The 1,364-nt window shown below is 52.6% G+C and overlaps 1 protein-coding gene across 1 annotated transcript; it reads right to left on the bottom strand.

Annotated features, from left to right (window-relative positions):
- Positions 1–297: 297 nt before the first annotated feature.
- Positions 298–849, bottom strand: LOC113265765 (ferritin heavy chain-like). The gene has a single exon (XM_044389435.1). It carries the CDS (start codon positions 847–849, stop codon positions 298–300), a length of 552 nt encoding a protein of 183 aa, XP_044245370.1.
- Between the last annotated feature and the right edge of the window lie 515 nt (positions 850–1,364).

Below are 1,364 nucleotides of genomic sequence, written 5' to 3'. Positions count from 1 at the left end.
TCCAAGATCCTGAGCTGCACGTAGATGGGGTTGGGTGGGTGGAGAGACTCCTGGATACCTGTTTTAAAACTTAAAAGGTGAAAGATTTGTACGCGAATCAACCAGAGACTTTTTTTTTGTTTAGGAACCAAGTAACTTTATTGAAACCAAACAACTTTATTTATTTATGGCAAAACTGGGAGAAAAAAACTGGAACCTTTTGCAAAGCCAACACTGCAATATGCATGCTCGGCATGGTGATCAGAGAAATCAGGTGATCACCATGCACCCTGTGGCTATAGGGAAAACAGTCCCAACTCAGTTCTTTTTGTTGATGTCGCCCAGGGTGAGCTTGTCAAAGAGGTACTCCGCCATGCCGTCTTCCGGGGCCCGCATCTTGCGCAGGTTGGTGACATAGCCCCCCAGCTCTTTGATGGACTTGACTTGCTCGTGCAGGTAGTGGCTCTCCAGGAAGTCGCACAGGTGGGCGTCGTTCTTGTCGGTGGCCAGCTGGTGCAGGTCGAGCAGGCTCTGGTTCACGCTCTTCTCCAGGTGCAAGGCGCACTCCATCGCCTCCAGGCCGCTCTCCCAATCATCGCGATCTGGCTTCTTGATGTCTCGGAGGCGGATGCGGCCCCCGCGCTGGTTCTGCAGCTGCATCAGCTTCTCGGCGTGCTCGGTCTCCTCGCGGGACTGGCGCAGGAAGAACTGGGCGAAGTTCTTCAAGGCCACGTCGTCGCGGTCGAAGTAGAAGGCCATGGACAGGTACACGTAGGAGGCGTAGAGCTCCAGGTTGATCTGGCTGTTGATGGCGGCCTCGCAGTCGGGGTGGTAGTTCTGGCGCACTTGTGAGAGTGGTCCAGTGGCCATGGCTGGCGGCCCGGGCACCAACGCAAAGGTGAAGGCACTGCGGAAGCGAGGGCTGCGGAGCGGGCAGCGGCGGGGCCGAAGGCGGTGGCAGCCTCGGAGATTTTCCAGCCTGAGTGGCAAGGGAGGCCAGAGGGACAACTAGTGGCAGTTGGAAACCTAACGGAAGTGGCTGTTGGGATGTAGCGTGAGCTCTGGGATGGGACCGGAAATGGCCAGGGAAGGGGGGCTAGCTTCCGGGGTGGGGAGAGGGCCGCAAGGGCAGTGTTCTAGGTTTTGTTGGAGCCTAAGTGAGTCGGGGCAACCCTGTGATGTGTACCTGGTGTTTGATTAAGTTTTAAATTTTGGGATGTTGTATCTGTTTTCCAATACTTTCCTTCTTGAAGCCTGTTTTTATTTTATAAAACCGTCATCTCCCAAACTTCTGAGAATGTGAATTTGAATTTTTGGTAAATTTCTGTTGTGTTTCCTGTAAAATATAAATACAAATATGTTTGTTTATCATCTTCTTTATTACT

This window comes from Ursus arctos, chromosome X (assembly GCF_023065955.2).
Source record: "Ursus arctos isolate Adak ecotype North America chromosome X, UrsArc2.0, whole genome shotgun sequence".
Classification (NCBI taxonomy): Eukaryota; Metazoa; Chordata; class Mammalia; order Carnivora; family Ursidae; genus Ursus; species Ursus arctos.
The sequence above is the reverse complement of the archived record's forward strand: the minus strand, read 5'-3'. Positions and strand labels throughout refer to the sequence as shown.

Excerpts from the sequence above, each read along its gene's own strand:
- LOC113265765 (XM_044389435.1), bottom strand. The coding sequence starts at position 849 with ATGGCCACTGGACCACTCTCACAAGTGCGCCAGAACTACCACCCCGAC.